This window comes from Sinocyclocheilus anshuiensis, unplaced genomic scaffold, assembly GCF_001515605.1.
Source record: "Sinocyclocheilus anshuiensis isolate Anshui unplaced genomic scaffold, SAMN03320099.WGS_v1.1 scaffold1160, whole genome shotgun sequence".
NCBI classification, from domain to species: Eukaryota; Metazoa; Chordata; class Actinopteri; order Cypriniformes; family Cyprinidae; genus Sinocyclocheilus; species Sinocyclocheilus anshuiensis.
In genome coordinates, this window is record NW_015552641.1 from 166,844 (window position 1) to 180,613 (window position 13,770).

General features: G+C 38.8%; 1 protein-coding gene across 1 annotated transcript; it reads right to left on the reverse strand.

Moving 5' to 3' along the window:
• Nucleotides 1–807: 807 nt before the first annotated feature.
• LOC107666929 (dual specificity protein phosphatase 3-like) lies at nucleotides 808–11,879 on the reverse strand. The gene is made up of 3 exons (XM_016458457.1): nucleotides 11,076–11,879; nucleotides 5,415–5,641; nucleotides 808–3,181 (listed from the first exon to the last, which is right to left on the reverse strand). The coding sequence occupies exons 1-3, from the start codon at nucleotides 11,240–11,242 to the stop codon at nucleotides 2,973–2,975; spliced, it is 603 nt and encodes a 200-aa protein (XP_016313943.1). The 5' UTR covers nucleotides 11,243–11,879; the 3' UTR covers nucleotides 808–2,972.
• Nucleotides 11,880–13,770: the final 1,891 nt, after the last annotated feature.

The window sequence follows — 13,770 nt, forward strand, 5'->3', positions numbered from 1 at the left end:
CATAAATACAAAATGACCAAGCAGCATTGTGATTCGCTGTTATACTATTGACATCATTAAGCCATATAGTGGTACAACCATTTTCATTTAATCTTCCCTGTATAATTACATTGTTTACAATTTCTATACACTGTGTAACATACAATCGATACATATGAATAAAAGGCAATACATAGCAGGACAGTTTGTGCAAATCACATGGGTTATCAACAGCAGATGGCAGTGTTTCTCCTTCCACAGATCCAGATCAGAAAAGGGAGTGTTTGTTTGCCACTGGCACAAAGCATCCTCATTGGTTCACTTTTTTTTGTGAGGGCACACAGGTTTCTATAGCTACAGTTGGTTAGGTTGTATAAAGCCTAGGTCTCCAGATTATAATAAAGGAATGTTTATAGTTTGAATGCTTTCGTACATATAGGTATTTGTCAATTTTAAATGTTCTTAGACAAAAAAAAACAACAGCTACAACTTTAAATTATTGTGGATTAGCTACAGTAATATGAATGTTGTGAGGTAGCCTGCAACAGTGTTACCTTTGAAAACAGACTTTGATCCTCTAATACAAAGTAAATGATTTTTAAAGAGAAAATAATAAAGCAAACTACTCTCCATCAGAGTGAAAAGAAAAACTAGATAATATTGAAGTTTCTAGCAAACAACTGGGTGTATGAAACAAAAGTGGTGTTTTTGGGTAAGTGTGCCATGAGTGTTACCTTTGAAAACAGACTTTGATCCTCTAATACAAGGTAAATGATTTTTAAAGAGAAAATAATAAAGCAAATTACTCTCCATCAGAGCGAAAAGAAAAACTAGATAATATTGAAGTTTCTAGCAAACAACTGGGTGTATGAAACAAAAGTGGTGTTTTTGGGTAAGTGTGCCATGGCATTCATGGCATTTTAAAATAACGTGGATGTTGACTACAATATATTAGATATTTCTATTGTTAATAGATACTGGTCATACACAAATATTATGGACAGTTCATACATTCATATATGTCAACATCTAAATATGTATATACAAGTATATATATCTGGTATATAGAAATATAAAAAAAAGAGGCATCAGTAGTGCTTTGTGTTATACTCTAGCCTACGATTTGTACTATAGTATTTTCCCTCAATAATAGATATGCAGAGGCCCAGGAGCTATTGATATTAGATCAATCAAATTTGACAAAAGAAATTAGAATAATTCAAAAAGCTACGTGTTCAAAACTGCCGCATGCACTTATTTCAAATGAAATGATGCTGGTTCTTCTTTAAAGAGGTCATATTATGAGAAATCTCATTTTTTAGTTAACTTTAAGAAATCAAAACTTCCTCCCCAGTCCAAAAAGACCATTTACTGAAGCTAAGCTACAAAAATGTCTCATTCTGAAATGCTGAAATTTTTGACGTCAACAAAGTGGATACTTTAACATATGACCACCCATATATACACATCAATGCAGCCAAACCAGTCCCAAAGAAGCTATACAGAAAAAAGATACTGTTATTCCTAAACTGAATTACTAACGATAAGACTAAAATGTGGGAAAGTTCTGCTGTTACTGTCTGTCTGTATTTCAGTCTGATCTGAATGGTTTAAACAGCACATTTCAATGCAGACCATTTTGTGAATCACAAATCAATGTAACTCCTTTCACATGCAAAGAGGATGCTTACATAGAAGTCTTAAAGGCACAGCAGCAAAAACGGCCTGTTTAATTGGATTAACGTTATAAGTGGACCTCGGGGGAAATAATTAAATGATAAAATTATGTACGATATGACCCCTTTAAAACCTGAAACAAGCCAGCAGTGCAGCAAAATTAGTTAGTTCCAGTGCTAAAGTGATTCTGTTTTAAGGACAAAGCTGAGCCTGGAGTCGACCTAATCTAATTCAACAGCTACTCTTTGGATCTACACTACACAGACGTCACTGACATGCTTCCTGCGGTCTCTGAACTAGCAGTGTGAAGGGGCACTAGGCCTCTGGATAAAAAAACTTGTGTAAGGGCACATCATTAGGCAGTTGGCATGGCAGAGGCTCTCCATCTATCGGACGTGTCTCTCTGGTCAAGGCTGACTGTGATCTTGTGGTAGACAAAATGTGGCATGAGACTTGGCAGTGAGAGACAGTGATTCCAGAGTAAAGAGATCTAATGGGGCTGATGCATTATCACTGCTGCATAGAACCGGGTTGAACCTGTTTGTAGCGTCTGCTGAATCCGAGCTACAACATACGGTTGGCTTGTTGTAGATATAAATTGTTGATTGTATGCTACCGTTCGGTACAACATGGAATGTTAATTTATTTTATGGTGAGCGAATGGGGTGTGTGCTGGTACACAACAGTTTTGTCCTCCTGTTTAGTCCTGATTTAAAATGCTGGAAAGCTATCAAAAATCTGGCTGTAGGTCTGTAAATGGGTTAAAAGGTGTATATTTATACCTAAATACCATATTCCTCCACATACAAATAGAAATGGGATGAGCAATCACAGTATTTCTGGCAATTAGGAACCCAAAGGATGATTGTGCTCTACATTACAATCGTTGCAGATGACAGTTGGGCTAATATGCTCCAAAAGTTGAATTTGTGAGATATACAAAAAGTTGGCTACTGGAATGCTTTAGGTGTACCTAGTGAAAAACGGAAACTAATTATCACGGGGAATGATGCAAAAACAAAGCAGACATAAAATACTGCCCTTGCTCCTTATACAGCCTTAATTATTCAGATATGCCAGTAAATTTCCTTTTACCAGCCATCTGGAAGCAGGAGTAATTACTCAGGACAATGACAACACCTCGTGTGAGTGTGTATGTGAAAGTGTGTTTGAATACACTTTGTATACCTCCATGCTTATGCTCTGGATGTACTGTTTGCATACATTCTGTTAATATACTTGGACTGGAAATAGTGCACACTAGTTTGACTGTGTGCCTGCATGTGTAAATATATGTGGGGGTAGAGCACATTCTATCATTTGGTCTTCAACTTGCCCTCCTTTGCCAGCTTTTCGTTGAGTTGGCACAGCTGGCGCAGGAATCCATCATTCGGGCCGATCTCTCTCTTGTGTCTTACTGTAGCCGTGGCAACTCGTACATCCATCTTGTGACGGAGCATGAGGTAAGCGATGACGATAGTGGGCGAACGGCTGTAGCCCTCACGGCAGTGAACGTACACCTTTCCTAGAAAACAAATAATTAATAACAGTTAGAAAAGGCTGGGTTTGGACCACTACCCAAGATCTCATCCTTTCAAGATACAAGTGTGGCCTCTGCTGCAACATCAGCCTTACATACCTCATCGTGAACCTTCTCAAATCAACCTTCAGACCAATTCCCCTCCAAACATGCAACCACACACATACATATTCATTATAGATCAGCCCACTCTCCTGGAGGAATTCACCTTGCCAGCCTCCGCTGTGCTTGTTTGGCAGATGCAGCAGAGGATCTGAAACCTGATGCCTCCGCCAAATGCTTACTTATGTTTTCCCATGAGTCTTTGTGCTGTTTATGTGTCAAGGAGATAACCTTCACTGATTCTTAAATCTCTGCTCCCTGTAGATCAATGCAGAGCTACGGCTATGCAAAACTACATATTTTTAAAATCAGCTGGATAATTGGTTTCTTAAAGAGCAGGTCATATGGTATTTTAAAGTGTCCTAATATTGTGTTGGAGTCCCCTACAACAGGTTTGAATCTAAGGTCAGAAAACATTGTCATTTTCTCAGAATATAAATTGAATATTAGAATCATTTTTAAATGATTTCGAAACGATTTGTTCGAAGCATTTCTGAGCTTACAGTCTGTAATCCCCTCCCTTCCGTAAGCCTACTCTGCTCTGATTGGTCAGCTGGCCAAGTCTGTTGTGATTGATCTTTCCGTATGCAATGCGTGTTGGAAACGAAACGCCCATTACCATAATTAATTTTTTTGCTCCGGAGGGTTACTTGTAAAAAAAAAAAAAAAAAGATGTTATAAAGTTACAAGAATGGCATCGATATTACCTTATCAATTCGAGCCCGAGTCAGAAGATGATACCGATGCAGTCGCTCAACCGGAAACTCCATCGCAAGCATGACTTGATCAGGACGTTTCTCAGTGGTAAGTTTAAATTTCAACAAGAAGTAAATCCAACAATGAGTAAATCCAGCAATATGTGTGGTACCCGGTGTGAATGGGCCTTAAACGTTGCTTTTTCCCATTCCGCTGCCCTGCATCTCACATTTTAAATGCAAAAACTTGTTCTGTGTGAATGGCACATTGGATGACGGCGAGATTTTGTCACTTTTGACCCTTTTTTTGTGAACCTGAAACCCCACAAAATCCGACCCTACTGCTCAAAATAATTAATTATTTTAGGTTCACCATAGTGAATATAGGTAAAGCAAGAATACTGATTTTTTTTTATGTACTCATATAACTGAATCTCTCATCAATCCTCCGCAGTGCACCTTTAAAACACTGTTGCTACAAAGATCTACAGTAAACTTAAAACGAGAACAAATCTAAAACTAGACGACAAATCAGCCATCGAGACCTACCCCTATGCAGAGCATATTTTTAAAACAGATTCAGTGTGACTCAGAGGCAGCGGGAGCACTCAGACCTTCATCCCTCCCACTGCTCATTGTGATTCAGCCAGCAAATTCACCAGATGACATCAAGCCCACTGTAAGCACGGCTGTCGCAAATGTCACAGCTGAGCTCTGCCAGGCTACGAAGTGGCAGCATATATTCTAGTGGTTTTGTTTCAGCTTAAGCTCTCAGTGAGAAGATTAGTGTCCTCCCTCAACCCAGGCTTGGCGTCTGATTTACCGCTTACTGGGCTCCTGCTGCCAAGATGACTTGCAATTAAGATGCTTTATAATTGCTCCTGTGTTAGCGATGGCATGAAATCTATGCCATAAAAGATGGGTTTAAATGGACCAATTAAAACAACTGGTTTGAGATATCTAGGGATAAAATCTGTGTGTAGAGACTACCAGATCTTCTTTGGGATACATTATTATTTGTGAATAAATATACTGTAACATTTCAATAAATCCACTTCATTTTTTCTTTTCTTTTTTTTCTGTCCTAACTTTTGCTTGTTGTTTGTGCAAACTAAGCATTAAAACAAAGGGATAAAAAAAAGAAAGCTGGCACAAGGGAAAAAAGAAAAGAGAAAGGTCAAGTTCTGAATGCCACAGAATACTTTGTATTCGAACTCCGCAAAGACACTGCTGGCTTCATACTTCATGAACTATTAAGAATCTGTGTCAAATGGACTGAACAAGATTTCTGTAATCTTGCGATAGTCTTGTTGGTGAATGGAAAATGTTTTCTTTACAATTAATTTATGTAGGTCTAATGTGGGTATCTGTTAAGAAACAAAAGCATTTACAAAAAAAAAAAAGAAGCATGAGCAGCCGACCTTTTCCATGCGCCAGAGCCTTATCGATGAAGTCTGCTGCTTCCTCAAAGAAGTCACTGATGTTGAACTGCTCAGTGTCATTGGCCTGTATGCCATGGTACGTGATCCCAGTTCCTGTGTAGAACTCTGCGTTGGTGTTCACATGCATGAAAGAGTTTCCCTCTGCGACATTCAGTATGTGTGTCACACCCAGCCGCTGCAGACGCATCACATTCTGGGCCACAAACCTGGGGAGCAGGAGCAAAGCACGTGTGAGACTCACCTGAACCAAACACACCAATTTTGTGATGTCTTAAAGGGATAGTTCACCCAAAAATGAAAATTCTGTCATCATTTACTCACCCTCCACTTGTTCCAAACCATTTAGCTACCGTCAACTGTTTGATTACCAACATTTTTCAAAATATCTTCTTACGTGTTTAACAGAAGAAAGAAATACAGAATTGGAACAATTTAAAGGGGAGTAAATGATGACAAAATTTTCATTTATGGGTGAACTGTCCCTTCAAGGCAGTGTTGTAGGCAAGACCAGCTCATTTGAATCAAGACCAAGACCAGAAAAGTGTTGAGTCTAAGTCAATAAAACCAAGACCATGAAAATATCCAACACAATATTTTTATGATCTTGGTCTAGTCATGGAACATGTGGACTCGGTTTTGACTTGAACTCGACCCTTTTTTGGTCTCAAATAAGCTGGTCTCAACTACAACATTGTCTTAAGGGGTGTTTGCTGGCAGCGATCTAACAAATCAACCTGAAGTCGTTTTCATTTTCAATGAAGTCCTGTTCACACTTATGCCGAGTTCACACTGCACGATTTTAGCCCGATTTTTCACTCGCCGACAGGTTTTGCGAAATCGCCGACAAATGCCGGTATTTTACCCCCCGAAAGCGATTTTTACTGGTGGACCCCCTCGAAAGCAATTGGGCTATTTTCAGGCTAGTTTTGAGTAGTAATTGGGCGGGTTTTGTAGCGAAAACCTGGCAACCCTGCACCAGACAGACCTGTCGGCGATTCTTCCTATTGTGAAGTCATGCAATGTGTAACCCCCTGTCGCCGATCCATCGTGCAATGTGAACACAGCAGCTACTGAATGCTACCCCAGATAGTCACGCAGTGTGAAAACAACGGCGATCCGACGAGTTTGAAAATCGTGCAGTGTGAACTCGGCATTAGTGATAATTTTTTTAAGAAATGCATGGTGAACCGTGCCATGGAAATTGTCGGCATTCATTATTGGCAGCAAGAAAACGGATTCTGTCCAAATAGAATAACATCCCATTTTTACCAGCAGTACCAGTGTGAACAGAGAATTAGTAAACACAATTAGTGGTCAACCGATATTGGTTTTTTGACAGATGCCGATATCTTGGACAGCAGGGTGGCCAATGACCGATATAATTGTATTTATTTTAATTAATATTTAAGAAATTTGAAAGAAGTTTGTGTGCATTGGGAATCATATTTTTTCAAATAACGCCACGGTAACACTCATTTTACATACAGCACACGGTGAAAATGACATGAATATGACAGTGGGCAAATGCATAAAGCTCAGCATAAATCACGAATTTAATGTTTAAAGCATTCAATTTGCACGGACCTAAAGTCATGCAGAGAACAACAATTTGAAAGTTTGAAAAAGAGTTTGAAAATTGTGCAGTGTGAACTCGCATAAGTTTGCAAGGTTTGTGAAATTAAATTTTCATTAGACATTCAAAGATTTGTTTAAATGATGTAAATGCGTATTTGCTGAATGCTGACGGCAAACGAGAAAGTATTATAATGTTTCCCTTTCTATTACTAATCATATAAAAGCAATAGTTATAATACTTTTTGTATACATTTTAATTCCTTTGTTTAACAGTTCTATCGGATTATTAGACAGACTTCTATCCATATTAGACAAAACTGTTAAAGGGGTCATATGATGCGATTTCAAGTTTTTTTTTCTCTTTGGAGTGTTACAAGCTGATTGTGCATAGATAAGATCCCTGAAGTTGCCGTTCTCAGCGCCGTCAAAATAAAAGTCCGGCGCGCCGCCGAAATAAAACGCCTCGCCTCAAATGCATCGGCCAAACAGAAAAACGTGAAAACTTTTAAAAATATCAAATATCGGCCGATATATCGGCCTTAGCGATATATCGGTCGACCACTAAACACAATCTTATTGCAATTCATTTCTTTTTCTTTTCTTTTGTTTTTTTTACAATTCACATCATTTCATAAGAAATACTTTCCCATCAGATTGAGTCTATTCCTTAATACATTTCTTACGGTATATTAAAAAATTTAATTACCTTTCTTGTGTTCTTTTTTCTCATTACTGAATACCTTGTAATCATTAATTCTTGATAAACAGTTACATAACTCCTTATGTTGAGTACGTTTTATGCATTTGTGACAAACAATGGCAATCTGTCTGCTCACAGTTTGTGGTTCCAGTAAATCCAAGACCCTGCCAACCCCACCCAGAAGCTTCAGCTATGGATCGGTCAGCTGTGTCTAGTATGAGATTGATTGGAGTGAATTGTGGAGCCGCTTTTAGTTGGCAGAGATGTCGGCCTATGTCAGAGGGTCCCTGGGGACAGCAGTGTTCTAAACCAGAACAGACACACCAAGGAGATCTTGGCTGCTGCCCAGAGGCATACAAAGAGCCATAGGCATCCAGTGTAGTGCCCAAAATAGGACTCTGAGTCCACAGAGAGAGAAAACAATGGATGAGAAGAGAGATGAGCAGAATGCTCGGTCATGTAGTTGCATTGTCTCTATTTTGCTTGAGCACCTGGAACTCTTTCATCTTTGTCTCCTAAAAATCCAGCCTCGTTACGTCTCTCTAGTCCAATCCTCAGCGAGAATGCAGTAGATGAAAGACTGCATATATGGGTAACAGATAATATAGATAATATATATAACCTAATACAATTAAAATACTTTCCTAAAATAATATGACACTGTATGTGCAGTTTCAAAAGAACACTCTAAATAAAGATCAAGTTTCCAGCCCTTTTGGTTTATAACTGGAGGATGTAGCAGCCCCTTAGTCTGTTTCTGCCAGCAGTGCAGGCTCTTCAGTGGTGATGAAGTGATGGACTCTGATGCGCCGCCCAACACCCATAATTCAAACTCTCCCCCGCAGTGAGATCCTGTCTATATGGAGCCTTTGCAGATTGTGGTCATATTTCTCCCTTTGTGTATGTATGTGTGTATGCGTGTGCATGAGAGAGAGTGTGCAAGAGAGAAAGTGTTTGCTTTGCATCTTGTTCACCTGTCCTGCACTCTGTTCACTGCAGTCCCTTCACATGCATTATTAATGTAAGTCTTACAAAGAGAGGTGTCCTATGAAGAAAGTGGCCCATTGCCCCATACTGCACCTTTACATACGGTAAAAGGTCCAAATCGAGTACTAGCAGATTTCTAGAATTTTGTCTATTATGTATAATCATAATGACTTTGTATTTATAAAGACAGTTTCGTTTAGATCATGTCCTAAAGTCATAATACTAACTGAATCCCAAAGGTTTGGCACACTCTTATATCTGCACTCAGTTTAATGTGCTCTGTAGGATTGGCAAGAATGTGAACAAACAAAACAGTGCAATGCGTGCTGAACACAATGTGGACATTCAATCTAGATGGGTAATTATGGATGGGATCATCGCATTTCAAACATTACTCTTTTGCAATATCAGTCCTAATATAATACTTTGTAAATCACTGTGCAATATAATACATGTGCAATAAGTACTCTTTTGTGCATAGTGTATAAAAAACAGCAGAATATGTTGTGCAAGGTGTACTTGTATAAGTGTTTTTTTTTAATCTATCTATCTATCTATCTATCATATCAGAATTGTATATAAATAAATCTAGAAGCTACAGGGCAGATACAGCCATTAGCAGCTCAGTGAAAATGTTTTGTCAATATCTACAAATGACCATATTTAAATTCCTGCTGCACAGACTAATGCTGGGTACACACACCACAAGATAATCGGGTTGATTTTGGGCCGATTTCTCCCCTTCCAAACGAGTCGTTCATTGTAGTTTTTGAAAAGTGATTTCTGTTAAATAAAATATCTCCTTTTGAAGTGGACTTTGAGCTTTGTAACTTTGCAGATATTTTTATGCTCAAACAGCAACATTACAGACTAACTAAAGTTGAAAAAGTGAAAAAGCATAAAGGCCTCCTGAAACGAAGCGAAGCAATGCGTTTGTATAAGAAAAATATCCATACTTACAACTTTATAAACTGTAATCTCTAATCTCTGTAATCCTATAGCTTCTGCTAACTGTCGTACTCGCGTACATGAGAGAGTGGTGTCCAGCGGAAGATGTAGGACGTAGGCAAACACGGTGATGAACGCAGAAGCGCAGACGTGAGAGCAAAAATAAACTTCTCACCAATATTCTCACCGGAGTTTACACTATGCGTCCTACGTCATCCACTGGACACCACTCTCTTGTGTACGCGCATATGACAGTTAGTGAAAGCTAGAGATTACGGTTTATAAAGTTGCAAATATGGATATTTTTCTTATACAAATGCATCAGAGTCATGTGTAGCACTTTTTATGATGGATGGGTGCACTTTTTTGGTCTTCAAAATCTCAACCACCATTCACTGCTTGGAAGAGCCAGGACATTTTTTAATATAACTCCGACTGTATTCATCTGAAAGAAGAAAGTCATGTACACCTAGGATGCCTTGAGGGTGAGTAAATCATGGGGTAATTTTCATTTTTTGGGTGAACTATCGCTTTAAAATACTTTCCATAATGTATTAGACAAGGAACAAAACAAGATTGTGCTTTAGACTGTTTACTGCATCAAAAACAATTTATATGTAAAAGCAATGTGTCTGTGCCTGATACCCTAAAAAATGTATTCCAGGAACAAATCACTATGTAATCATGAACCTAATGCAAATTTTAAAACATGTAAAAACGTAACGTAATCTGACTACCTTTATAGACTTTTAGCTCAAAACCACATACAAATAGTGAAGACAGCGGACTTGTCACACAAGTTGTAAACAATGGATTCTGAGCCAAAAGTCCCAATTCTACAGATGCATATTTTCTTTAGCACATGATTCAAAAGTCATCTTTTCTATCGATGCAGTTGAATCGGCACGAATTTTAATCAGCGCATCGAGAAAGCCAATGACTCGTTAAACCCCCTTGAGGTCGTTTTCTCTTTATAAGATAGAGGAAATATGCAATTACTGTGTAATAGTAACGGTTTAATACAAAGAAACACGTGACTGAGGTCGAACTGAAGTGATTTTGTAACAGTGATCTCAGAGAGATAGCGAGATGGTACCGATAGAGGACGGTCGTGGAGAAAAACAGCTTCCCTTTCAGTCTCAAACTGACTCACTATTTAAACGTTAGCAAAATCTCCTGTGGCTTCGTGATTGTTCTCGTAGGCGGAGAGCTGACGTGCTCCATTCACAGGTTTGTTATTTTACACCTGGACGCTGTAAAATATTCAGGTAATATTTACTGAGAGGGTTTATTTACCGATCCGCTATACAGATCAATTGCCTATGCCACCTCACGAATCAACACATTTGTCCAGCAGCTGAAAGCAGCTACCTGTCAGTGTTTTTCTGCCATCAGAAGCCCATAAGTCTCCATAAGATCGCTGAACTTACGCATTGCCGATGTAAATCTTGGGAAAGACCTCGTTGAAATGTTGTGCTGGAAGGCTGTAGAACCCGCTGCCGTTGGACAGCAACTTGTTCAGTTGTTGTATGGTCGCCTCGGTGTCTGGCACGGCGACTTCCAGTGGTCCCTTCGCGGGGCTGTGGTGTTTCTTCATGCTTCAGTCCTCCAGAAGCAAAAAAACAATAAGTGTTTAATGATGAAGATGTGACGGCTTTCAATTCCCCAGCATTTTATTTCCTTCCTCACTCGGTGTAGTTAGCGTGCTTTCCTGAACGCACGCTCGCTCGCACGGCCGCTCTCTCGCAAGCAGACAGACAGACACACCCGGGACTCGCCCACCGGCGGTCTGATGTGATGCTCCGGTGAGGTCGGTAACAGAACTGGCGGAAGATGGCGACAACGCACCAAGACAAGTCATTGAGAGCTGCTTTAAAGGGAACATCACTCTCTCATCGAATCCATCCGCAGGTTAGACAGCATTTCACGTGTCATTGTGACCTGTTGTGCGTAAACCAGTGCCCATAGCTCACTCTATACTCGCAATCTGTTTTGTAACGCTCATAGATCTAGTAACACTAGTCTATTTCCAAGCAACAGCCCTTCCCTTCATTTCAGGCCAGATTTGTGTGTTAATTGATGTTGTGACAAGCAGGCTTACTGAACGTAATTAGGATTATTTATTTTTCTCTCTCCTGTTTTAATCCAACAAGTGGCTTTTAACACTAGTAGCCTATGTTAACTCTGAAACGTGACCCACCTGTGATTAGATGTAATTTGACTCACAATAAAGCGCTCCCATAAGCAAAATGTGTTATTATCTGGTCCAAAAGTGTATGTGATAGAAAGAAAATTAACTGAATATTGATGAAGTAACATAATTTGTGTAAAAAGACAGGGCACACCTGTGGGCATTTAGGAAAGTGCTTGCGGATTCATGCCAAATGTCAAAAGTCATAACTGTTTTTTGTTTTGTTTGTTTGTTTCCAAACATGAATCAAATAAATAAATAATTTATAATAATATAAATAATTATTTTGTTTAATACTGTTAAACAACAATACAATTATTTCTGTAGATAGCCATTGTATACTATATAGCGTGTGTATAATATTTGTTTGCTTAACTTTTTCTGTTGTCTCTTGCCATGAAGCTGGCATGGCGCTAAGTTATAAAAACAAACAAACAAGGAATAATGGCGCATGGTTTTCATTTGAATCATAGTCACACAACACAGAGATCCTTGCAAAGTTCACACATTGAAACACATTTATATTTCCCTACAGTAAATTTTAACTGAGGATTTAAAGGCCTTTTAATAGGACACTACTAATGCCCTTATAGGCTTTTGAAGAAATGCATAATTCCCATTGTGTTCAATCTTGCCTTAACCTCTGTAGTCATTTTTTCAGTTTTGCTGTTTCTGCTCACTACTTCTACCTTGCGTATCAGTAGCATTAAAATTAATAATAATTCATGGAAGCGTGCAAAAACAAAATATCATAAGCCTAAAATTGTAAGAATCTATTTAACCACTAGAGGGAGCAAAAGTAAATTATTAGATGGTAAACAAATCTGTGCAGACAGCATGTTTAAAGGAACACTCCACTTTTTTTGAAAATAGGCTCATTTTACAACTCCCCTAGAGTTAAACAGTTGAGTTTTACCGTTTTTCGAACCCATTCAGCCGATCTCCAGGTCTGGCGGTAGTACTTTTAGCTGTAGCTTAGCATAGTAGATCATTGAATCTGATTAGACCGTTAGCATCTCGCTCAAAAATGACCAAAGAGTTTCGATATTTTTCCCATTTAAAACTTGACTCTTCTGTAGTTACATCGTGTACTAAGACCAATGGAAAATGAAAAATTGCGATTTTCTAGGCCGATATGGCTAGGAACTATACTCTCATTCCAGCATAATAATCAAGGAATTTTGCTGCCGTACCATGGGTGCAGCAGGCGCAATGATATTATGCAGCGCCTGAAAATAGTCCCCAGCACGCTCCCTGTGCAAGCAGGTGGTCACGTTGGTTATGTTGACGGAAGTTAGCCTATTTTCAGAAAAATATGAAACTCTTTGGTCATTTTTGAGCAAGATGCTAAAGGTCTAATCAGATTCAATGATCTATGCTAAGCTACAGCTAAAAGTGCTACCGCCAGACCTGGAGATCGGCTGAATGGATTCGAAAACGGTAAAACTCACCTGTTTAACTCTAGGGGAGTTGGAAAATGAGCCTATTTTCAAAAATAGTGGAGAGTTCCTTTAAGAGACAGCATAATTATGCTACCTACATTTTGAAGCACTTATGATGCCTTAAAAAGCTGCCTACTTAGCTCACTAAATAGGTGTTTTAATCTACCTCAAACAATCAGAAGCCACTGGCAATTACAGCATGATTTCGCTGTCACCTCAAACTGACATGCTTGTTTATGATGCTGGTAAAACAGCGGCTGGCATCAGCTGACATCATTACACAGAAGCCCAACGAATCATCCTCAAACAATCAAACTTTTAATTGCAGATTTTTGTATTTTGGCTAATTGGAGCACAGTTTAGGACATTTAGATCCCAAACCCAAAGTAATTTTTTACATGCAGAAAATCAATAAACTCACAAAATCAGCACAAACTCTAGAAGAGACATTTGTGAGATTACAGTCTTTTCATGAGGAGAGATATCTAAGGA